At 38.7% G+C, this 22419-nt stretch overlaps 13 protein-coding genes across 13 annotated transcripts; 7 read left to right on the forward strand and 6 right to left on the reverse strand. All coding sequences in view use genetic code 12, as the record gives it.

The window, feature by feature from the left end:
- Positions 1-195: 195 nt before the first annotated feature.
- On the forward strand, positions 196-1152 carry COQ5 (2-hexaprenyl-6-methoxy-1,4-benzoquinone methyltransferase; the record flags this gene model as incomplete). The annotated part of the gene is made up of 1 exon (XM_036809851.1): positions 196-1152. The coding sequence occupies one exon, from the start codon at positions 196-198 to the stop codon at positions 1150-1152; it is 957 nt and encodes a 318-aa protein (XP_036666447.1).
- Positions 1153-1291: 139 nt separating this feature from the next.
- On the forward strand, positions 1292-2401 carry GCD7 (translation initiation factor eIF2B subunit beta; the record flags this gene model as incomplete). Its single annotated transcript, XM_036809852.1, has 1 exon — positions 1292-2401. The coding sequence occupies one exon, from the start codon at positions 1292-1294 to the stop codon at positions 2399-2401; it is 1110 nt and encodes a 369-aa protein (XP_036666448.1).
- A 17-nt stretch (positions 2402-2418) lies between these two features.
- Positions 2419-3021, reverse strand: CPAR2_209270 (uncharacterized protein; the record flags this gene model as incomplete). The annotated part of the gene is made up of 1 exon (XM_036809853.1): positions 2419-3021. One exon carries the CDS (start codon positions 3019-3021, stop codon positions 2419-2421), a length of 603 nt encoding a protein of 200 aa, XP_036666449.1.
- A 136-nt stretch (positions 3022-3157) lies between these two features.
- Positions 3158-3754, reverse strand: HSP21 (Hsp21p; the record flags this gene model as incomplete). Its single annotated transcript, XM_036809854.1, has 1 exon — positions 3158-3754. The coding sequence occupies one exon, from the start codon at positions 3752-3754 to the stop codon at positions 3158-3160; it is 597 nt and encodes a 198-aa protein (XP_036666450.1).
- Positions 3755-3938: 184 nt separating this feature from the next.
- On the reverse strand, positions 3939-5057 carry SDS22 (type 1 protein phosphatase-activating protein; the record flags this gene model as incomplete). The annotated part of the gene is made up of 1 exon (XM_036809855.1): positions 3939-5057. One exon carries the CDS (start codon positions 5055-5057, stop codon positions 3939-3941), a length of 1119 nt encoding a protein of 372 aa, XP_036666451.1.
- A 310-nt stretch (positions 5058-5367) lies between these two features.
- ACP12 (acyl carrier protein) lies at positions 5368-5721 on the reverse strand (the record flags this gene model as incomplete). Its single annotated transcript, XM_036809857.1, has 1 exon — positions 5368-5721. One exon carries the CDS (start codon positions 5719-5721, stop codon positions 5368-5370), a length of 354 nt encoding a protein of 117 aa, XP_036666452.1.
- Positions 5722-5967: 246 nt separating this feature from the next.
- On the reverse strand, positions 5968-11682 carry DCK1 (guanine nucleotide exchange factor DCK1; the record flags this gene model as incomplete). Its single annotated transcript, XM_036809858.1, has 1 exon — positions 5968-11682. One exon carries the CDS (start codon positions 11680-11682, stop codon positions 5968-5970), a length of 5715 nt encoding a protein of 1904 aa, XP_036666453.1.
- Positions 11683-12590: 908 nt separating this feature from the next.
- On the forward strand, positions 12591-13022 carry CPAR2_209320 (uncharacterized protein; the record flags this gene model as incomplete). The annotated part of the gene is made up of 1 exon (XM_036809859.1): positions 12591-13022. The coding sequence occupies one exon, from the start codon at positions 12591-12593 to the stop codon at positions 13020-13022; it is 432 nt and encodes a 143-aa protein (XP_036666454.1).
- Positions 13023-13954: 932 nt separating this feature from the next.
- CPAR2_209330 (uncharacterized protein) lies at positions 13955-15076 on the forward strand (the record flags this gene model as incomplete). The annotated part of the gene is made up of 1 exon (XM_036809860.1): positions 13955-15076. The coding sequence occupies one exon, from the start codon at positions 13955-13957 to the stop codon at positions 15074-15076; it is 1122 nt and encodes a 373-aa protein (XP_036666455.1).
- A 1000-nt stretch (positions 15077-16076) lies between these two features.
- On the reverse strand, positions 16077-18416 carry SSY1 (Ssy1p; the record flags this gene model as incomplete). The annotated part of the gene is made up of 1 exon (XM_036809861.1): positions 16077-18416. The coding sequence occupies one exon, from the start codon at positions 18414-18416 to the stop codon at positions 16077-16079; it is 2340 nt and encodes a 779-aa protein (XP_036666456.1).
- Positions 18417-19084: 668 nt separating this feature from the next.
- RPL82 (60S ribosomal protein eL8) lies at positions 19085-20087 on the forward strand (the record flags this gene model as incomplete). Its single annotated transcript, XM_036809862.1, has 2 exons — positions 19085-19087; positions 19317-20087. The coding sequence occupies 2 exons, from the start codon at positions 19085-19087 to the stop codon at positions 20085-20087; spliced, it is 774 nt and encodes a 257-aa protein (XP_036666457.1).
- A 544-nt stretch (positions 20088-20631) lies between these two features.
- Positions 20632-20817, forward strand: RPL29 (60S ribosomal protein eL29; the record flags this gene model as incomplete). The annotated part of the gene is made up of 1 exon (XM_036809863.1): positions 20632-20817. One exon carries the CDS (start codon positions 20632-20634, stop codon positions 20815-20817), a length of 186 nt encoding a protein of 61 aa, XP_036666458.1.
- Positions 20818-21394: 577 nt separating this feature from the next.
- On the forward strand, positions 21395-22353 carry CPAR2_209370 (uncharacterized protein; the record flags this gene model as incomplete). The annotated part of the gene is made up of 2 exons (XM_036809864.1): positions 21395-21498; positions 21576-22353. The coding sequence occupies 2 exons, from the start codon at positions 21395-21397 to the stop codon at positions 22351-22353; spliced, it is 882 nt and encodes a 293-aa protein (XP_036666459.1).
- Between the last annotated feature and the right edge of the window lie 66 nt (positions 22354-22419).

Raw genomic sequence — 22419 nt, forward strand, 5'->3', positions numbered from 1 at the left:
TGAATCTTTTATAGTAATCAAAAAATGATAGAGTAAAATGCATTTAATGTAGTTTATCAATACTGCGAGCTATTTTATCGCAGAAAGTGCGAAATTTTTCCGGTTTACAAAATGCTGAGCAAAATGAAAAAGAAAAATAACTTAAATTGTTAGGTTCTATAGCTCCTTACAAAATCCAAGCGTTGCTATTTCTTAATGCTTGTCCAATCGTTTGCAAGCACTGTGCTTAAATCAGTTGCCAGACTGGTGGAACCAATTGCTTCACGAGTAATCCTCGCAAGACCTTACTCGGGGAGTACACCACCACCACCACCACCAACATCAGGTGATTCACAGAGGACGCCACCACCACCAGTTGAGGATACCACACATTTCGGTTACAAAACTGTCAATCGTGCAGAAAAGGAAAACCTTGTTGGTGGAGTCTTCTCCTCAGTTGCTTCAAACTATGATCTCATGAACGATGTCATGTCCATGGGAGTTCATCGGTTGTGGAAACACCACTTTATTAACAGATTGGACGCAGGAATGAGGCCATCATCATCTGAACCATTGCACTTTCTCGATGTTGCTGGTGGTACAGGTGATATTGCATTTGGATTATTAGAGCATGCTGAAAAGAGATTTGGTGATGTTGAAAGTAAAATCACTGTGGCTGATATCAATCCTGATATGTTGAAAGAAGGTGAATTGAGGTATGCAAAACTGAAATGGGCCAACGAAGGTAAAAACCGTGTTGAATTTCTTGTTCAAAATGGTGAAACCATGGACGCAATTCCCGATAATTCTAAAGATGTGTACACGATTGCCTTTGGTATTAGAAATTTCACCGACATACAAAAGGGTTTAAACACGGCGTATAGAGTATTGAAACCAGGTGGAATTTTTGCATGTTTAGAGTTTTCACAAGTTGAAAACCCGGTTATTGATTATGCTTACCAAGCTTACCTGTTTTCATTATTACCTTTAATGGGTCAATTGATTGCCAATGATAGAGACTCTTACCAGTATTTGGTTGAAAGTATTCAAAAGTTTCCTAAACAAGAGGAATTCAAGTCAATGATTGAAAAAGCAGGATTCTATGTACCGGAACCAGGGTATGAGAATTTGACCTTTGGAGTGGCTAGTATCCATATCGGTATCAAGCTTTGAGTAGGTTGTAAATAGTTTACGTATTTAATTTTAAGTAAAGTGTATCCAAGCTTTTTTTTTTTTTTTCTATTTTTCATTAATTTTTTCTTTTTCAACTAGTAATCTTTTAACAAACATTGACTCACTCAAGTTTCCAGTAATGTCTACAGTTACACCAGAAATTCAGGCTATTTTGAGCCCCGTAGTGGCTACGCTTAAGCGACATCAACTCAATGATGATAAAGAAATTGCCCTAGTCATTGCTCATCTATTAATGAAAGTCATATCAGCAGCAAGATGGACCAATACTTATGATTTGATAAGTTTAATTAGAAAAGTTGGAACGATCTTACACACAGCAAACCCTTGCCAAATCATTCCAGGGAACATAGTAAGGCGTGTTTTAGCAATAATTCGTGAAGAAATTGAGACTGGATTGGAGACAAGTTCAACGGACGCCTCTGCCAATATTAACTCCAACGTGCCAATGATGAGCTCCATGTTTAGCTTGCTAACAACAACAACCAAACAAGAAGGTAGAAAAGAGCAAGGCGGGGCTCAAACCAAAAAGCAGTCGAGCGATATGAGGAGTATAATAATCCAAGGTATCAGAGACTTGGTTGATGAAATATCCAATTTCAATGACGACTTGAATAATATGGCAATTGACTTGATTCATGATAATGAAGTCTTACTTACACCAACTCCTACATCAGACACGATATTACACTTTTTAATCAAAGCTCGTTTAAAGAGGAAATTCACCGTTTTGGTCACTGAGAACTTTCCTAATGATCTACAAAAGGCACAAGCATTTGCCAAAACTTTGGCTGAGAATAATATCGAAACGGTGATCATACCCGACACTACCGTTTATGCCGTAATGTCTAGAGTTGGTAAAGTCATTATTGGAACAAACGCCGTATTTGCCAACGGTGGATGCTTATCACTGAGTGGAGTTGCAAGTGTTGTTGAATGTGCCAAGGAACATAGGACACCCGTGTTTGCTGTCTCTGGGTTATATAAACTATCACCATTGTATCCATTCACAAGAAATGACTTGATTGAAGTGGGAAACTCGGGGAAAGTGCTTAGTTATGATGATTATGAATTGGTCGAAAATGTTGAAGTGGTGGTTAATCCGTTGGAAGATTATGTACGTCCAAAACATATTGACATTTTCATTACAAACGTGGGTGGATTTGCACCTTCGTTTATCTATAGAATAGTGTTGGATAACTACAGATCAGAGGATAACAAATTGGATTAAAATAGATATACTGCATTTTACTGCTTGCCTCTAATTACTTTGACTAATCTTGGTGGCTTTGTATCAGTCATCTCTGCTCTTGTCTTGTAAAATGACCACTGTTTCAGATCGGAAGGATACTGGTTGACATTGTAGAGTGTTCCCCAACTGTGATTGAACTTGACATTCTGCACTTCAGTAATTGTTGCCAAGCTTGAGTTTGAAAGGTATCGTTGAGGATGAGGAATATTCTTTGGTTTCAGATTTTGCATTTCAATAATCTCTTTATCAAGTATAGAGCACAACTGGTCCATTGTGCAATTGTTCACATCTTGCTCAAGTGAACTTTCGTTGGTATGTGGTTCAAAGAATGCCTTATTCTGTGGCGATGTATGGAAATCAATACTTATTGGTGAATTACAAAGATTGCTTTCGTCTGATTCAAAATTAGAACTGGGTAACAACCGACATTTGAGTGATTCTGACAAGTGTTCATTAGTAGATGGTTGATACAATTTTTCAAACATTCTTCTCCTCTCCAAAGCTAATGATTCCCTTTCGTGATCTTTTTGAAATAATTTACTGAATCTACCTTTAAGCTCTTTGAATCTTTCTTTCATCTCTGCATGAATAACACTCATTGAGTAATGATTGTGGTGCTTTCCCCCTTTTTTACTTTTTTTTGTAATTCCAAATATTTTTGCAACCATAGAGTTGGACTACAAAATTTTTTTGGAAATTGGCATTTGCTTACTACATAACATATACTTAAATCACCTAATACGAAGTTGATTTTGGCTTCACAGTGATATGATGCATGTGTTCGTTATCAGCATGTGTCTTTGGCAAAACCAACAGAATTCCATTGTCATCAATCTCAGCTTTGATATCATCAACGTTTATAGATTTATCAAACTTCATTGTGCTTTGATAAGTTTTGGCGCTAGCACTTGTATCAGTCTGATCTTCGTGATCGATATGAATCACCAACTCATTCTCTTTCTCATCAAAATCAACCTTGACATCTTCTTGCTTCAAACCAGGGTCATTATAGGTCACTAAATACTTGTCTTCCTTTTCTCTAGTGTGCAAGGATTCATCAAATCCGATAAAGTATCTACCTGAGCTGAATTTGTCCCAGAAATCATCAACAAATTGATGACTTCTGTCCCAGAGTTGAGAATCCAATGGGTATCTGGAACGAGGTGCGAGCTTATCTCTTTGTTCCTCTGAGTCATATTGTTTTGGCATAGTAGCTCTTTCAGCAATCCTTCTAGGATTGTACAGTGGTGGCACTGAATTAACATACTTGCGTGGTTTAGACATCATATTATCAAATTCGCGATCCATGCGGTCGCCCCAAGAAGAAAACATTGTCGATCGATGAGAGAGTTCATTGAGAAATGGAAAAGAACGACAAACAATAACAACTCTTTTATATGTTCGTCCCCATGTGCAAGGTTATGCGAAAAAAGGTAAGCACTGCATTGATAACAGCAATCATTGACTTGTAAATGAAATGCAGTCACTTGCATATATACATATGTACGCAAAGCCCTCATCCATGTATATAAGTTGCATCAATTTTATTCAAGGAAGGACCCAAATACAACTTTAATTTCCTGCGATATGCAGTAGGATTTTCGGTTTGAATGGGATTGCCTTCAAAATAAACGCACTCCAAATCAGGCAATTTCCCCAACTCCTTACCAACATTTTCAAAGCTCAGAACTTGGTTGTATGAACACCAGAAATCAGTCAATTTTGTCAAATGTTTTAATCCTGAAAGCTCTTTAATTTTATTTGATGTGACATCCAAGACCTGAAGGTTGGTGTTAGTTTCCAAATTTTCAATCTTTTCAATACCATTATGTGACAAGTACAATTCCTCCAAACTTTTCAAGTTTTCGAGCCCTTCAATCTTTCTTATTCTGTTTGATTGAATCGAAAGCACTCTAAGGTTGACCAATGCGTCCAAATTTTGCAACTTATGTATCCTATTCTTCCCTAGCCATAATTGCGTTATGTTCACCAAATTTTCGAGATTCTCAATTACCTCAATTTTGTTTCCTCCGAGTTCCAAATTAACCAATTTAGTTAATGTGCCCAAGTTTTTAATTTCCTTAATCTTATTTGCCACAAAGTACAAATTCTCCAAATTCACCAACGTCTCAATGTTTTTGATATTTTTTATGGTGTTGAACGATAAGTCAAGATTCTGCAATTTCGTCAAATGTTTTATCGAACTAGATATATGATTTATTCTGTTATCGTAAAAGTCCAACTCCTCTAAAGTAGGTGAAATATCTTTGACTCCCACAATCGAGGTTATCAAATTTTGTCGCAAGCACAATGATTCTAATTTCCTAAATCTGGACAAGTTCAAGTCTTCGAGTGAATTGATTTTCAAATGGACAAGATCAATAAACTCAGTATCGGGATCTAACCCAGCAGTCAAATCAACATCCGCTTCAATCTCTTGTTGGTTATTATCTGGTAAAACCGAGCCCGGGTACTCAACTGCTCCATTGGATTCATTTTGATTATTGTCGTCTTCATCATCTTCCTCATGTGTATTGTCTTCTTCCTCAGTTTGAGAAAGAATTGGATCGGCATCGTGTTCATGAGCATTTTCGGTATCACGGGACTGGGATTGTACTTCCGATAGGTTGGTCATTATGTAGGGTGAAGGGGGGAAGAGATAAAGATGGATTGCTTACCAATGTGTGTTGAATTTACGGTAGCGTCGATTTTGATGGAACCTCGGACAAAGGGTTGACTTTTGGCAAGACAAAGCTGGGGACAGTGAGACTTGGTCAACCTCACCATGATACTGTCATTTGCGTATGCCCATAACTCGGCTTTCTCTCCTACGCAAATCCATTCCCTTACAAAGCCCAACGCATAATAAATATATAAATCACACAGCTGTACTTTGTACACAATTTATACACTCAATACACTCGCTAACTACCAAAGCAGCAACTCTAAGCTTCTTCTTTTACCTCCTCTTTCAAAATATAGTCAACGGCTTCTCCAACAGTTTTGATATCGTCAGCAATCTTGTCTGGGATTTCCAAGTCAAACTCCTCTTCTAACGCAACCAATGCCTCAACAGTGTCCAATGAATCTAGTCCCAAATCCTTTTGGAAGGAGCTCTCTAAGGTTATGTTTGATCCTTGCAAAGTGGTGACGGTACCCAATGCTTCAAACGCACGATTGATGACTTCATCTCTGGTGATTGGTGGAGCAACATAAAATCTTAATGGAGTGATGAAAGATGCTTTCTGTACAGGCAACCTCAATGAGCGTGTAGCGGATCTAGCAGTCAATCTAAACATTTTGCCAAAAGTAGTTGTTTAACGGGGATGAGCGTCAAGTGAAAATTGGTTAAGCTTTCAGGTTGATTCTAGTTTTTTTTCTTTTTTCTTTCTTTCTTTTGTCTTCTTCCAATTTGTACCAATTATATTTGATTGTATGGTGTATTACGTAATGAGAATTGAAAATCAACAAATTTTAAACCACTTCGTCAGTATACATAGCTATAGAATCTTCTACATCACTCTCAGCATCATTCTCGCATATCATTACCATCTTCCATTGAGGGCAGTAACTTTTTTAGGAGCGTTTCTGTTGGTTTGTGCACTTGATGCAACGCTTTTCCTTCCAGTTAATCCTGAAAATTGAGAAAATGATGCACCACTATTTTGAGTAGAAACCACTCCACTAGTGAACCCAGATGAGTGGTTTGATTTCTGGTCAGACCGATTAGAATGTGAAGAGTTCTGAGTGTTCGATCTCTCCAATCTGGCTCCAGTGATGGAAGCACTAGCTGAGGACGGTTGGTATTGATTTGAACTGTGGAAAGAAGACCTATCATTGAAGGTGGAGGCATCTGATCTTTTGCTATGGAAAAGCGACACTTTAGATGATGCAACTTCGTTTTGATTAGCTCCCAATTTCAAACTATCAATTTCCTCCTTGAAATTCTTTTCAAATAACTCAACCAATGCTTCATGGGACGATATCATCGACGGTGGACATAATCTTCCGTGAAGGGCTAAACAACGACTCAATACAATAGCCATATCTTTGAAAGCCTTGCTGAGCAACTCCGCCTTATTGATATTTTCAGCCTTGTCTTGATATCTTGGATCAGTGAAAAACAACCTGTATTGTCCAATACCTCCATTAACAGGTGAATCAACTGTTCCACTCAATTGTCTCGATAAGTCGCTGAAATGAGACAGGTAATCGGTCTTGTCCTTTATAGCGGTGTTTATCAAATTCTCCAACAAAATCAAGTCGTCATTCTTCTTAGTAATGGTTTGAATAGCATTATCCAACGGTGATAACCTAACAGTTTCCGAAGTCTTGATAAAACTTCGATTCATTAACGTTGGGAAACTTAACCAAGATTCATAAGTAGTTTGGTCTGTCCACAAGTCAAACACCGAAGTAGAACCAGGGATCTTTGTCAAACTTTTGAAAAACTTCAAATCTTTGTTTCTCGCATACTGCCTAACACCAAATGATGTATTGAAAAGTTTATCAGAAAACTCATAAACCGGTTCAACCGCCTTCACCAATAGATACCTTCCGGTCACATTATCCTCTTTCAATTTTTGCGCCTCTGCATCATCATTAATCATGATTGCTCCGGGGAAAACTTTCAACAAACGCTCATGAATAGATGTAATGTGCTCAAACGGCAACCCTTGATAAATCTGTGAAATAACCCTCATGTAATACGGGAACCCGGTTCCAATAGCTTCAACACGGAAATATGATGGCTCTAACTTATCTGATGACTCCAAGTCCAAGTAAAGTTGGGCTAATTTGTTATGCACATAAGCAAAACTTTTCAAATCATACGTGTGCTCATTATAAGCATCCAACAACTCATTATACGTATCTGCCGCCTTTTCAAGACTTTTACCCTTAATAAAGTTAGTTGCCATCATTTTAAACAAAAGCTCCTTTCTCTCAAACGAGGTTTGTTGAGGAAATTTGGGTCTGAAACTAGCAGGAACAATTTCCTTGTGGTCCCAAGTATACGTTGATGCCAACAATTCCAAACTCAAAGCCGCTTGCACAAAGTCATTAACACGAACATAATCATCGTACATGGTACCAATAAAGGAATTAAAATATTCTGGTTTACCTGCTGCTTTGATTTGTGCTCTCAACTTGATGTTGTGGAATCTTCTATCTTCGTCGAATTCTGGTGCAACTGGTACACTTGTGTAATAGTTTAATGTTGAGCAGAAAGCAGTAAGGTTCTGAATGAATTGATAAAAAATTCCAAAAGCTTCGTCTTCCCTATCCAATCTAATGGTTGCCTTCATTCTATTGATAAAATTATCTTGGTCCTCTCTAGAAGGTTTGTAAGAAGCTTTCTGATATACCTCGTAAAGTCCTATGAGGCATTGCTTTTCGACTTCATTCAAACCGCCACTCAATATAAATTCAGATACCATTATAGTCCATACCATCTTGACAGCAACAGATTGACATTCTTCATTTCTTTGAAGTCCAAACATCATCAATTCCGAAATCAAACTGAATTCGTCATTGATAAACTCAACTTGGTAACCTCCAAATTTGTTTAAGTTGAATCTTATAATATCCGACTCTGTCGCTTGCCATGCTAGTGCATCCCACGCTTCATTGACTAGAAATGCTGCCCTATCCCGCACGTCACGAGTAATCTCCCAGCATGCTTTACCTGGGACATTGGACAAATGCTCAACTGCAACTGGTGGCAAGACTGCCAATCTCAACAACGCTTTCAAATAGTTACCCCATAATACCCTGTCAAAATGTTCCGACTCTTCAATTGGCGGTAACTGATAGGAGACAATTAATGGTCTTATTAATTCCAAAGCGCACATGGACCCATCGACAATTATCGCATACAATGAAAGCCATTTATCTTCGGGGAAATACTTCCCCAATCTAATATACCTGATTCCTGATATGATTGTCAAAAGATCCTCACCATGGAAATCAGCCGCCAAATACTTGTTTGAATCGAAAACATCTCCATCAATTTTGGTATTCAAAATTCTGCTATATCCTTCGTTTCCAGCAGAAGCTTTTCCGATTTTTGCCATAAAAGAGAAACAAGCGGCCAATTCAACTAAAACTTCAACCAACAGCTCATCATTAACAGATTGGTCAATGGTGAACGAGTTGAATGGATAAGTAGTGGGAAATAATTGCGTAAGAATACGTTTTGGTTTAAAGAAACTGTTTCCTCTGGTAAACTTGTTGTACCTAATGAATGTACGTGCCATTGCTGGTAAAAATTTGGCTAACGAGAAGCACAAATCTAAATCTTTGCCAAATGGCAACGATTTCTCCCACAAGATTGTGCAAACTCTGTTGAGAATACTGCATCCCAATCTGGTAGCCTCGACATCCATTGGACCAAGGAATGTATCCACTGCCCACTGCATTGATTTTCCAATCAATACATGCCTTACATGCTCATTTTCAACAAGCGGCCCGTTGAGCAATCTCAAAACCAAAAGAAGTTTACTAATTGGAATCTTGTGTTCCTTGGTTGCCTTCTTGATGGTTCCGTCATAATTTAATTCGTCAGCTCCCATTCCACGAAGACCAATAGAGTCGATAAACCTGATCAGCATATTCAAAACATCGCCATCTTCCATGCGTGATTTCAAACTGATGAGATAATCGAGACTGTCCAAAACCAACACTTGGTCGTCAACCAAGATGGGTGAATTAACGGAAAGAAATTTCTCAACTGACATAAATAAGCCATTTAACGCATTGAGTGTGACATCCAATTCACTGCTTTGCTGAAGAGTCTTCAATGCTACTCTCAACAAAATTGCACTAACTCGGCACATTGATCTTGCCACTGAGTTCCAATTGACCGTAGCCCTTCCAAATAACTCGCTCACTTTGTTTATCAAAAAGATACCCACTTGCTCGTTATACACGTGCTTTGACATGAAATCATCGATTAAATGGAAATATTCATCCTGTTTTCCAAATAACGTATCCAATAAGTGAGTGATTGCCTTGAAGGTATTGTCTTCTAAAATTTCGATTGTCAGTCCACTATGTTGAGAGGCATTCTCCACAATTCCAAGCAATGATGAAAAAAGTTCACTGAAATACTTGAGTAACTGAGAAAGCTCTAATTTGCAGAAAACCACCAATGAATTCGACAACTCATCAAGACCCTTTTGTCCCAACTTGAAGTACTTTTCGTATTGAAAAATGTTATCAATTGAAATATCGGAGTTGTAAACTTTTCCGACATACTCCGTATTGAGTTCGACTCGAGCTATTGGTGCGTTTTGAGAAGTGGAGATGATTTCAACAATATGAGGTTTTGCTTTGTTAAACTCAACCAATCTGTTGCCAGATTTATACAAAAGCTTGCCTTCACCAGCCAAGATACCATTGATGTACAACGATAACAAGATGTAATCATCACGTAACGGCTTCTTAGTTGGGCTTTTCAAAGAAACACCATTGACCTTGACAATTTCACCAATCGATTCCCCGGAGAATACAGAAATAAATTGCCAGTGTTTTTTCTCCAATTGATTAGAAGCCTTGGCAAATGTGATGAGTTCGTTATTGGGGGTACTAATCTCAAAAGTTAACAAGTCGTCTTTTGATCCCCCTTTGATCAAATGAACCTTGTTCATTTTCAAGTAAATACGCTCATAATTCTCAGCTAATGGATCGAAAAAGATTGGTTTGATTCTAGCAATAGGTGTGGAGCTTGAAATCATGTCGGAGTTGGAGGCACTGAACTGGTGCTTAAACTCCTTCACAGTCACGACAAGTTTTTCTGCTCTTGGATTGACAGCGATACCGTGACTCGTGCCCGCGATAATCCTATCAACTAGCTCACCCCAGCCATTGTTCTCGACGCCATCAGCAGAATCACCCCGTTTATTCATGTACGATCCATATAATTTGATTGAAAAGTGATGAGCTTCACCCGACTCTAATGATCCCGTGTTGCGAGAAAAAATTCTCGTAATGTCTGCAACTCCTGCCGCAATACCACGTTTAACTCTTTTCACCAGAGGGGCTTGAGGATTTTTCAAGTTCAAATCAACCTCTTCTGTCAAAACTGTGACGAGAAAAACTTTGTTGTTGACAATCTCACTTGAAGGCACATTTCTGAATAAAGCGGCACTAATCTTTTCCACATTGACCAAATCGTCAACAGAGTCGGTGTGCACAGCGAAAGCCTCTGTCAAACGCTTGTGAGAGTTACGAAGGTACATGTACGCAATAGTACCAGCAAACCCCGGAGGTTGGTAAGCAGAGGAGCCCGAAACCGACTTAAAATCAACCAAAATATGAGACGGTGGCTCATGACTGAAGTTCTTGCCCAATGGAGGCTTTAAAGAGTACTTGTCAGCGTAGTTGTGAACCTTGATTGGGAAATTCGGATCGAGAGCTCCCAATTCACTATTCAAAGCAATTCTTGCTGGGGTAGCATTGCCCCAATGAAGGATTCGACCATCGTAAGCGTCTCTGGCTAAAATTGACTTGTATCCCGAAACGTCGGTGCCCTCATTCTCTAAATCATATGATTTTGTATTAATTCTAACAGTCTTTGATGCAAGCAATTTCGGAATCTTGTTGAACAAGAAGACAACGGTTTCTTTGGCAACTTGCGCCTCATCTTCAGTCAATAAGTCATACAACAATTTGATTCTCGTCTCATTTAAAGCGTGATAGATCAGCACCAACTTTGTGAAAAGCCTAAACTCCCCCATGGAATACAATGCAAAGATATGCGAAGTAAGCAATTCCAAAGTGTACATGATTTCATCGCTCAAATTATCAACAGAATTGATATTAGTAGGAAGGGGTGGGACACTTGGAGCCGTATGTTCCTGCACACCATCAGTCGCTTCCCTGTGATTTTTTTCAGAGTCAGCGATAGTGGGCACAGCAGATGCATCCACAATATTGTTGAAATCTTCATTCACTTCCAATTCTGGGAATGGTAATTCACCAGTTATCTTAACAAACTCTAATGGGAAAATCACAACCTCACTGTTTTGAACAGGTAACTCATCCAAATTGCATGAAGTGGCAATGTATTCATTTGGCCATGGCTTCAGGATTGCATATCCTCTTGCCCATTTATCATCTTTAACGTCAAAAATGAATACTTGATCACCAGGGTACAAATTCTTAAAATGGGGACTTCTTAAATGAGGGTGTCTTTCATTCGGTAAAAACGGTTTCAAAATCCTTCCTTTGAGGAAGGTATTAGTTCTCGCCCAAGTCATGTCTATGGAGAAGGAAAGATGTACTGTTAAATGGAAATTTTCGTTTTAATTGACGATCTGGAAATTTATATCGTTTGTTGAAATTTTCTAGTTTTGTACTTTATTACTTTGTATTGTCAAGAATTTATTAATTAATTAAATTGTGTGGAACTTGAAATTTCAGATGAAATTGATTAAGAGGCGAAGAATGATCTGCACAACGCAAGAGAAGTGTGTTGTTAGAGCTAGGAATGGGTTAGGTATATTGAGGTTATGAGCTTCAAATACAAAAGTTTGTGTATGTACGATGCCATCGCGAAGAAGAGAGACTGCAGCCTCGCAAATGTTCAGTGGAGTGATTCTTTTGTAGGTGCTGTCTATTTTAAACCTTACTGTTGGAGGTGAAAACTTTCTCATTCTGTGTAACAAAATTCCTAAGCGAAATGGATTAGTTAAATTATGACAAAAGGTAGCACAGGTGGATGACAAAAATCAGAGGAAACCCACAAGACAAGAGATACCGTGCGTTTCTCCAAGGCTCATATTGATGTCTTGTAAAAGACGTTCAGTATAGTGGTTTTTATATAGTGTAACAATTTTAAATCCGATTTTGCATCAGTTTGATGTCGATCCGAGTTCACAGCTTTTGGCAACGAGAAAATGTTGCCAACAAACCATAAACCTTCTCAGCAAGCAAAAGGGTTTATTGCAATGGGATTCCGTACCCAGAAAGCAACTTCGTCAGCTCCCATATTAGTTTGGAGTAGCAATCTGAGACTGCATCGGGTGGTCCCTTGGTTTGCAAGAGAAGAGGGGTAAAAAACTAGCTCTGCAAAGGATGTCGCTAAATCATTTTGTCTCAAAAAGTTGCGACAGTGCTGTCATTTTGAAATTCTCTACGCCATCATCACCACACAACCACCCTTCGAATGGTACTCCCAATTATTGTAGGATTGGGGGTCACGGGCTTAGCGCTCACGGCTAAGGCCACCATTTCCGCGTATCGCCAGTTCATAAAATTGACTCCCAGTATGGTTGCCACTTTAAACAACATCAAACTCACCAACGATTACGCTTCATCGTCAATCAACAAATCAGATCCAAACTATATTCACTATCAGTATTTACGAAGAAAGTATCCCAATCGAAGTTTTCTTGCGCCAATGACAGAACAGGAGGCATTACTAATACTTGGCATTGAGGGTGACGATATATTGAATGTTGATAAGAAAATGGTTAGAGATCGATATCGAAAGTTGATGGTTTTGAATCACCCTGACAAGCAAGGTAGCAAGTATATTAGTCAAAAAATCAATGAAGCCAAAGATGTGCTAGATAAGAGTTATATGGTGAATAAGTAGGATATATGTATAGTAGAGAAGTTGATAAAAGTACTTAAGTGAAAAGAACGGTTTGTAGTTCGAGGTCTATCGTCCCTGGAGGGAATCTTGAACATGTGAATTTTAACTCTGTTAAAGTAGTATTTTAACTCTGTTAAAGTAGTGTTGACGCATCAGGTTGATCCATAGCGTCTAAAAGCAGCTATTTAAAAGCTTTTGTTGATAACTGAAACTGGTACACAGGTGGAGTCGCCCAAAAGAGTAAAAAAAGGAAACATTTTTCCGATAATCCGAAAGCCCGTTGCAGAAAATTATGTCATACTGAATCATTACTAAAATGAGTCACATTGGTGTTCTAGCTTTGAGCTAAGATTGGGTGAGCAGCTGGCGCTATCCCTTTAGCAGCATATCACATAGCGTATACCCGTAACCGAGGTCTACTGAATCACATGCTTCGAAGGTATAGGTGTTTTTGTTAGTTTGAACAAATTTCAGCGATAAAGGAGATCACCATACAGGACTCTCCCTTGAGCAACTTTGTGTAATGGAATATACAATGATTGTCTATCTGTCTATGATATCACCCACTTGATCAATCTTGTCACATCCCAGGAGGCTATGAATCACTACTCTCCATGAGATCCAACCGCTCGCGGTGTTTGAAGACAATACTCATAATTCACACGCACCCCTTGGTCTTCTGGAGTGGTGGTGTCCACGACCTCCTGCACAGTTAAAAGTTCTCTTCTTGGTCATAAGTTTTGGTGATTTAGGCTGAACGGAGATTTGTAACTCGAAAGATTGCACAAAAACTAGAGACATCAGTGAAAAAAGAAACGAGGATGCCTTTTAAAAGATTTTCCTTTTGACTGCAAAAATATGTCCAGTTTTTTCTTTCATATAAACCGCCAGTTGTTTCTTAGAGGAAACATATATATTGTTATATACCAACTATGATTACCACGAAACACCATTCGATATTTGATTTATCTGACTACGACTACGATAGAGAAGATACAACCACGATGAGTTCAAGAACACACGATACATACACCAGTGGGTATAACGACACGCCGCATGATGAGCTCATATCAACATTATCATCGAATTCACTCAACTCGCTATTTGACGTTGAGTCCCTGTTTCATTCAAACAGAGCATATCCCGAAACATCAACCGTTACACCAGCTTTATCGAGACATGAATCATTCAAAAAGAAAGCAACAACGGATACAGCGAAATTTCATGAAGACTTCACAGCCAAACTTCAGTCCAAGCTACTGGCTTGCCACAATCACCGTATCACGGGTAAACAGCAACCACCACAAACTAAAGTTGTCGTGCTACTAGTAGGCTTACCTGCAAGTGGCAAATCTACATTGTGTCACCAAATCAAAGACTTTATACACTCAACCACCGACTACAAATGTGGCATTTACAACGCTGGAGACGTTCGAAGAAAAAAATCAATCACGTTCAACGATGCTAGTTTTTTCAACCCCAATAACCAATCAGCTCAAAGGGATCGTGACCTTTATGCTACAATCACATTGAATCATCTATTATCGGATCTAGATAACAAAGGGGTTGATATTGGATTCCTCGATGCAACGAATACGACTGTTGAGAGAAGACAAAAGATGTTGCAACTCATCAACTCGAGAAATTTGGCTACACTTGTTCTTGAAGTGGAGAGCCGATTTGCTGATTTCAACATTGTGACTGGAAAGCTCAACAATGCCGACTACATCCATCATGACAACAAATTGGCGTTCAATGATTTTAAGAACCGACTCAAGCATTACGAGAGTGTTTATGAGCCAGTGAGCTGGGAGGAGTTGGATGAGACTCAAGTTACTGCATATGTAAAATGTGTCGATGCAGGAGAAACTTTCCAAATGGTTAAGAGCAAAGATGTGGAGGAAAAGGAATTGGACGCTGAAAAAAGTGGCATTGAAGAAGCTAAGTTCTGGTACTTTAAAGTGTTGCAAGATTTTATTGATCAATATGATCAACTGATTGGTATTGAATATCGAAAAAGGGCAAAAGAGTTCAACTTGAAGGAATTTGTATAGTTAGTAGTAGGAGCTTACACTAGATTGTCAACCTATAATTAGACGAAAAGACTATATATTTCTTAAAGCTATACTCATGTACCAATATGTGTAGTAAAGTGATTACAACTAAGCTTTGCCACCCTTGTTCTCACGGTACTGAGGCAACGACATGATATGCACTTTTTCGTAGTTCTTGTCACTATCTTCAAAGATCTTTCTCACCCTTGACCGCTTTGAGTAGTACCTAAGCATCAAAGCGGCATATATGCCAAATCCCACACCACCAGCAATTAACGTTTGTTTGGGAGAATAGTTGTGAAATGCAATAGGATTACCTAACGACATTTGTTTAAATAGTGAAGAAGAGAGTGTGTAGAGGGTTAAAAGAATGAGGTTTAGACTTTTGAGGGAGAAAGGCGTCTCCTTTTATATACATGCTATGTGAGGGAATGAAGGGGGTAAATAAGGGGAAAGGGAGGGGACACACTCACTTTGAAACGTATAGTCATGCATTATAGTTTCGACTGCAAAATTGTACATAGAGAGAGGAGATCGAGCTAAATGACACTGCCAAAAGAAAAGACCTACTCATGCTAGCTTAAGTGATTGCTAAGATAGCTTAATTTGAGTATCAAGAAGGCGGGTGCATTGGCAAACGGTTTATGCTCAAGTTGACCTTGCTAGTAAAGATCTCATGCAGCCAAAAAAAAAAAAAAAAAAGAAAAAGAAAAAAGTACAAATCAAATTCCCTTGCACATTATCCCACCACCACATTCAAACAATGTCATCGCCATCAACTTCAACAGCTGCAGATGAGAAAAAGTCTCAGCTTTTGCAACAAGAGTACAATAGGTATCAAGAACTAATACAAGAATTGGAAACCCAATCATCAACTCTTGCTTCGCAACTCCAAGAAAAAAGGGTTCTAAAATGAAACTTAGTGCATTTTTGATTTGCAAAAGTCGATTAATAGATTTCTCGGTAAAAATCTCTATCTGAACTTGCACTTTAAGTTGTGTTAAGCTAAAAAAGATAACCATTTGCGCAAAACATCCCTGAAGCTTTTGTGGTTATAATCTGTACCTCCATCCCAAATATACCGATCCATTTCTGTTCTTCCCGAATCAAAATCAAGTCTGTCTAGACTTGAAATAGATGAACCCTTAATCACTCTATAGCCAGCATAGAGTATAGCAAATACCATCAACGACCCATAGCTAGAAAAGAAAAATAATGTATTCCATTCATGTTTCAAGAATACGACAAACCCCATCGCTAAAACCATAAACAATGTAGCACACATTCCGATTATTGCCGTATATGGTTGGAATGGTGACTTGTAAGGGTATGATGGATCGTCTCTGCTCATTATATCGGGTCTTCTTTTCAATCCATAATAAAACCTTATAAAAGTCAAACACATGGCAAACCAAACGAAAATCCCCGAAGAGGCAATGACGCTGTTTAGATTTTGAAATACAACAGTTGCTGACTCCGATACACAGGTAAATGATAATAGCCCAAATGCTCCTGCAAGCATGACAGAATTGTAAGGGATTCCATTTCTATTGCAATACGTAAGAAATTTAGGTGCTTTTCCTTGTAATGCCAACGCGTACACCGTTCTTGAGCTGACATAAAGTTGAGCATTACCACAACTGACGGCAAAAAACACCAAAAACACATTTGTCACTGTGCTAAAATCACATTGACCGGCGCTCTGAAGAGCCACAATCCAAGGGCTTTGAGCTCCACTTCCGTATCCAGCAAACACTGATGAGTCGTACGAGCAATGTGCTCCACCAACTGTTTGGATAGCAACGTTGGTTGCGAACTCGGATGCATCAATGCCTGTTTTACCCAGGAGATACCTGAGCAATCTTGGATCACCAGCATAAATGTTTAACGTGACTAAAAAGGCAGATAAGCAGTAAAAGATAACAATTCTCCAAAATACCCGTCTCATAGCAGAAGGCAAAGCTTTCCTTGGGTTTTTGGCTTCACATGCGGCAATACAAACAATTTCTGTGCCGCTATATGCATAACATACAACAAGAATAGCTGTGACTAATGATAAAAATCTCCCTGTATCTCCCTCAATTCCTTCGCTTGGTGGGTTTGTTCCATTGTCGTACAAATTGAAACTAGGACGAAAAAGTCCAAAAATAATGTCATTTTTAAAGTCCGATTTCAGACGCATCCAGTATTTGAATCCCAAAGCAGGTCCACCAAAACCACCTCTATTTAAAACAATCATAACAATCATCATCACCACTACCCAAAGGAGTTTGATTAAACTTGATATGTATTCAATCTCTCCAAACACCCTAATATCAATTAAATTGCTGGTCACAATAGAGCCCAAAAAAAGGAAAACAAAACCAGTTGTTGCTCCTTTACTTGATGTTGTCTTTAATTGAGGGAAGAAGGACAACATGATGACTCCGGCAACAACTTCACCAGCTACACCAAAGGCAAAACTAAGAAAATACAACCAACCAGTAGCGAAACCAAACGCATCATCAACAAATCTGGAACTTAAACCTGACACGCCATCAATGACGGAGACAAACGTAACCATTTCACAAAAGGACATCATAGTGCATAGTACAACCACCCCAACAATTGCAAATGCTAGTAATGCCCCAAACCCACCTGCAATATTGATTGCTTTTCCTGAGTTTAGAAACAATCCAACTCCAATGGTCCCTCCAAGAGAGATCATTTGTAAATGTCGCACACTCAATTTTCTATGAAGCCTGTTCTTGTTTGTTGGAAAGTACAAATCCTCCACATCCGACGTGTATTCCTTATCTTGTTTGTGTAGCTTTGGTCGTCGATTTTTGATCTCATTTTCATCATTTCCTCCAGCGTAGAATTCATCCGCTAGGTCTTGCTCTCGGACGACATTCAATATCGTTTCCTTTTGTTGACCTTTGGGTTGTTTAGCAATTACTCGTCCTTGTATTTTATCATTTAATACGCTTTCCTTGACAAATTTTTCAAAATCGTTGAGTTCAAAGGTTTGTAAGGGAATCCCATTGCTCATATCTTTCATATCTCTCTCGGCCGCTAGTCGCTCGTATGCTCGGAGGTATTTGAATCTTCCATCTTCAAATATAGGGTTATTGACGATTTCGGTGATTATATTTGAATCAAGTGACACTTCATCTTCAACCAGACTTGTTGATAGGTCAAGATGCTCCTCAGGAATGGATAAATCGACCTCTTCATTTTGTCCAAAAGCACCTCGGAGTCGTCGTAGAGAAGCAGAGCTGTCGCTATCACCGTCGCTGTTGCCTCCAGTGTTATTTAGGCTTGGGAATAGGTTGACCGAGACACTAGATATCAGGTCCATTATTGTTGTTGATGTCATGCCCGCGAAACCACGCAGAGAAAAATGAACGAGGGGCTGTCTTATATATGTACTACTGATAACAGGAAAATACCAAAAAAGTGTCTTTATACTTTGGTACTTCGTAAAGGACCTAAGGTCGACGTCAACACGATAATCAATCTTCTTTTTAAATCCCCATTATGACTTCATGACAACCATGAAGGCACAGGTGAAAAAGACTTAAAAAAAAAATATTGAATGTGAATTCGCGTCAGGAGCCAATGAAGGCAACGACACTGTGCAAGTTGATTATGAGCAAGCCCATTTGAAATCAACTCACCTATCTCCAAAAATTCCATTAACGTAACAATTTCTTGTCATCAATGATGACATTTCAGCTGTTACACTGAAAAGAACAGATACTACACTGGATCTAAGCCAAATGGCAAAGAGATTTGGTTTTCAGAATAAGGGAGACCAGGGGAATGCGCAGTATTTATACTCTTTCTTGGAGAGGAGGTAGTGTAATTTGGCACAAGAGAAAAAGTTTTTTTTTTTTTTTTTTTTCGGTTTATTCTCATTTCCTTTTTCTTTTGAGACACCAAAAGAAGTGAAAAAAATTATTTTCTCACTCCATCAGAGAAACCTCTCTTTTTACACCACGTTAGTGCAATATTTATACAAGCAAAATGGTATGTTAAATTGTTGCTGGAACAACATCCTCCTCGTCACATGTCGCTTTACGCGTTTGTGCATCTTGGAGTGATGGTTAGTTTATTTTATTTTTAACGTGTCGTCACTTCCTTGTTGCACAGGCTGAGTATCCAATTTATTTGATACTGTAGAGTAAAAGTGAAAAGGGTTTGTTTGTTGAGATTAAGTTTGAGAACACCTTTTATTAACTTTTATTCAATGACACAGCCTTCCTCAAAGAAAGTTGCTCCAGCTCCATTTGCTGCCAAATCTAGCAAATCTACCACCGTCAAGAATCCTTTGCTCGAATCCACACCAAAAAACTTTGGTATTGGACAATCGATACAACCAAAGAGGAACTTGTCAAGATTTGTTAAATGGCCTGAATATGTTAGATTACAAAGACAAAAGAAGATTTTGTCTTTAAGATTGAAAGTTCCTCCTTCTATTGCTCAATTTAACTATACCCTTGATAAGAACACAGCTGCCCAAGCATTTAAATTGTTCAACAAATATAGACCCGAAACTGCAGCTGAGAAGAAGGAGAGATTGACTAAGGAAGCTGCTGCCGTTGCAGGAGGTAAATCCGCTAAGGATGCTTCACCAAAGCCAGTTGTTGTCAAATACGGTTTGAATCATGTTGTCTCCCTCATTGAAAACAAGAAAGCCAAGTTGGTTCTTATCGCCAATGATGTTGATCCAATCGAATTGGTTGTTTTCTTGCCAGCTTTATGTAAAAAAATGGGTGTCCCTTACGCAATTGTCAAAGGTAAAGCTAGATTGGGAACCTTGGTTCACAAAAAGACTTCGTCCGTTGCTGCATTGACTGACGTTGCTTCTGCTGATGAGGGTGAATTGTCAAAATTGATTTCAACCATCAATGCTAATTACGTCGAAAAATACGATGAGAACAAGAAGCATTGGGGTGGTGGTATTATGGGCTCAAAGGCTAATGACAAATTGGCCAAGAAGGCTAAAGCTATCGCTTCTGCCAGTTAGTTTTTGCGAATGTATAGGTTTTATGTAAGTAACAAAATTGGAGAGTTCGAAATGCGGAAGTTCTCATTGCAACGGTTTTAATCAGATACTCTGTAGAAGGTCCTCTGGATACAACCGCTTCCCAGACTCTGCGAGTGTTCACCATCTTTAACTCCAAGTGTGATGTGGATAAATAGTGTTATCGTAGGAGTTTTCATTTGGTGCACATGGTAGGGCTATAACCACAGCGTTTCGTCTCCTAATCAGGAAAAATCAGTGCGGCGTGCAGAATTTGTTTCCAGTGGTATTGCCAAAGTAGACGAAAAATTATTTACCGTTTTTGCTTGTTTTCCAGTATACGAATAAACCAATAGACAACAAAGGTATGTTTAACACATTCATCAGAGTCACAGATTATGTCTCGATGCGCCAGGAGAATAGGTGCACCGCTCCCATTGGATGATTGCGGTTGTGCTTCTCGTTGCCTCCTATCAATGAATTATTGATTCTTTAAAGTGCGCCATCTGAGCTTCACCTCTAGGAGTAAAATACTAACAAGTTATAGATGGCTAAAAGTAAGAATCATACCAACCATAACCAAAACAAGAAGGCTCACAAGAACGGTATCAAAAAACCAAAGACCTACAAGTACCCATCATTGAAAGGTGTTGATGCTAAATTCAGAAGAAACCACAGATATGCTTTGCACGGTACTGCTAAAGCCTTGGCTAAAGCTAGAGCTGAGAACTAGGTTGAATAGTTTTTGAATAAAGGTTTTTCATTAAAGTATTATCGTCGTTTCACTATACGATTACTATTGTTGATCAAGATATCGATTTGAGATACAGTTTTATTAGGAATTTGTGATGCAAGTGCTTAGGTACTCTGAGGATTACCTATATCATTTTTCTCTGTCGATTTCTTTACTCTTAAAGTTAATTCTTAAGCAGAATGGATTGTTTTGTGATTGAAAGAGTGATTTAAGCTGTTAGCGTTTAATGGTTCACAATAGACATTCTTTTTGCATTGCTCAAGCTTCTCCCATGAGTCTTCAGTAGTTCTAATAAAAACGTCGTGACAACTAAAGGACGGGTTATATTTTTATTATGTCTATATCTGCGACTCTTTCATAACCTTCTCATATACTATCACGCAATTTGACCTTCAATCATGAAGGATTACCTATTATAATCGCACCATTTAAAAGGGAGGTGATTTATTTGAGGTTTAGTGAGACGGAAACTCTCTTACTCCGTATAGTCAAGTACGAAATTTATTTTTGCAACCAAATTCGTCAAACCTCAACATCATTGCTTTTCCAAACCAAGATGTCAGCACACGAACCTACTAGTCATTGCCAAGTCTACATTAAGAACCTTCACTACCTCACCACTGAAGATGATTTACGTACTTTGTTTGAAAAGTATAATCCGTATGTAACATCTTTTACAGCAAAAATTATTGTCAGCACTTACTAACGCAATTTAGAGTGAGTATTATAGTTCCTAGTTATACAGTCAAGTTGGGCAAAAATGGAAAGCGAAAGCCTTATGGGTTCGCTTACGTCGAGTTGCTGACTTCACAACATGTTGAAGAGGCTGTTAAGGAATTTGATGGTAGTGTCTTCAATGGGAAAAAGCTTATTGTCAAAGCTTACCAGCCTTACAAACCCTATCAAAAGTTGTGGTGGAGAAGAACAAAACCTACCGAGGAGACACAGAATCACGATGCACCTGATGCTGAACTTTTGGCTGACGCTGTGTCAAAAGACCGGATTTTGATAACAAACATAAGAGGTCGCGTAAACTATGTTAGAGTGGAGCACTTCTTAATGAAGTACAACCCCTCCGACATCATTATTTGCAAAGATAAAAAGTCGATTATGAATCCAATAAAGTTGACAGGCACCTATTACAGCGCATTGGTAACTGTGGACACGTCAACAAAAAGTGTGAAAGAAATCATAGAGTCTTTGAAATCAACGAAACTTTGTGGAAAACGAGTTGAGTTGATGCCAGCAACACTCAAACAAGTTGAAGAGTTTGAAAAAGAAGCCATTCTTCAAGGTTTTCCTCACGAAGGGTTAGAACGCATTCCAGATGTTGAAACAGAACAAGTCCCACCAGAACAAGTCCCACCAGAACAAGTCTCACCAGAACAAGTCCCACCAGAACAAGTCTCACCAGCCGTCCCAATGGAATTGAATTCTCCGGCTCCCACTTCAATGATCGTTAGTCCTGGCCTGACAATCAGTTCCAACTTCAACGGCCGTATCAACTCCCCTTGATTTCTCTCTACTTTTATGCTAGTTATTTCTCTTTTTTATATATTATGACAAAAACCCCAAAACTAT

The sequence above is a fragment of the Candida parapsilosis genome, contig 005809, assembly GCF_000182765.1.
Source record: "Candida parapsilosis strain CDC317 annotated contig 005809".
In the NCBI taxonomy this organism is placed as follows: domain Eukaryota; kingdom Fungi; phylum Ascomycota; class Pichiomycetes; order Serinales; family Debaryomycetaceae; genus Lodderomyces; species Lodderomyces parapsilosis.